Genomic DNA, 1267 nt, shown 5'->3' on the forward strand with positions numbered 1-1267 from the left:
GTAGAACTCTGCAAGTCCCCAATCTATTAGACGAAGTTTACGCTGCTCGTGATCTATCATGACATTGTGGGGCTTCACATCCCGATGCATGATACCTTGAGAATGGCAATAATCTAAAGCCTACATGTAAGGGTCAAAGGATAAATTTAATTTTACTATTATAAATCATAACACACATCATCTGAGTAAAAGCCAGATAGGGCCACCAACTGGAGGTCTGGGTTAATTGTTGGGATGGAGGCACAAAAGTTAACTAAATTATGACAAACAATGAAACCAAATTAGGTTGACATTAAACAACCAGCAAATCAGTATAAGCAAAGCAAGAGGTGAGTCAGTAAACAAGCTTACTTAGAATCAAACCTAAATCTATGTAGTGAATTCTTACACAACCACACATGCCCAGAATTCAAGCTCTGGCCATACCACCAACATGTTGGTTTAGAGCTTATTTCATAGAATAACAACAGAAACACTTCATAATAGTTGTTCACAAAATCCTAACTGAGAAATCTTGCTTATTCTTGCTCCACTTCCCAGTCAGAAACAGAAACCAGGGCTTCCTAATTTGACTTTTTAATGTTTATATTGAATGCATGCCTAGATACAAATAAGTCAACCAGGCCAGCTATAGTCAAAGTTTTGCCCCTAATAAACATGTATCCTTCTGAGTTCTACATCAAATGATCTATCAATGTCATTCTATGACTTATCAACAAGGCACAGAAAACAAGGCATTCGAAAAAGATTCATGTCAAAAAATGTGAATGCAGGAAAAAAAATGAGACTTGCCTTTAAGAGTTCATAGATGTAATATCTAATGTCAAAATCCGAAAGTGTGGGATACAGCACTTTAAAGTCTGTATTGTTCACATATTCAAATATAAGACTTGGAGTCTTCGATTGTTGATCCCTTACGATGTCAAGCAACTTCACAATATTTGGCCCGCCACAGAGATTCTGTAAAATCTTAATCTCCCTCTTGATCTGCAAAAATGATGGAATGATTAATCACAAGTCCTACACTAGTTACAACTTCCATATTGGCATGACAAGTATATAATACTTCACCAGAAATTAATTGAATCTGAAGAAGAAATTAGTCAAAACTAATCAAAGATAACAAGAATGGTCTGCTTATTTTGTTAACAAAGATTGAATGGTCTCACTGTAGGTTAGCTCTCAACAATTCTGGGTTTAAGGCCTCCAATCTTCAGTAAGGCCCTGTTTAAACTCTAAGACACACGGGGCGAGCAAGATGGGCATC

General features: G+C 36.6%; 1 protein-coding gene across 1 annotated transcript in view; it reads right to left on the reverse strand.

Moving 5' to 3' along the window:
• Nucleotides 1–1267, reverse strand: part of LOC105177806 (casein kinase II subunit alpha-2-like) — a gene marked incomplete in the record, with an annotated part of 5532 nt that overhangs the window by 2782 nt on the left and 1483 nt on the right. The window contains 2 exon segments of the mRNA XM_011101059.2: nt 1–120; nt 793–987. Of these exon segments, the coding sequence (XP_011099361.1) occupies nt 1–120; nt 793–987 (315 nt within the window).

This window comes from Sesamum indicum, linkage group LG15, assembly GCF_000512975.1.
Source record: "Sesamum indicum cultivar Zhongzhi No. 13 linkage group LG15, S_indicum_v1.0, whole genome shotgun sequence".
In the NCBI taxonomy this organism is placed as follows: Eukaryota; Viridiplantae; Streptophyta; class Magnoliopsida; order Lamiales; family Pedaliaceae; genus Sesamum; species Sesamum indicum.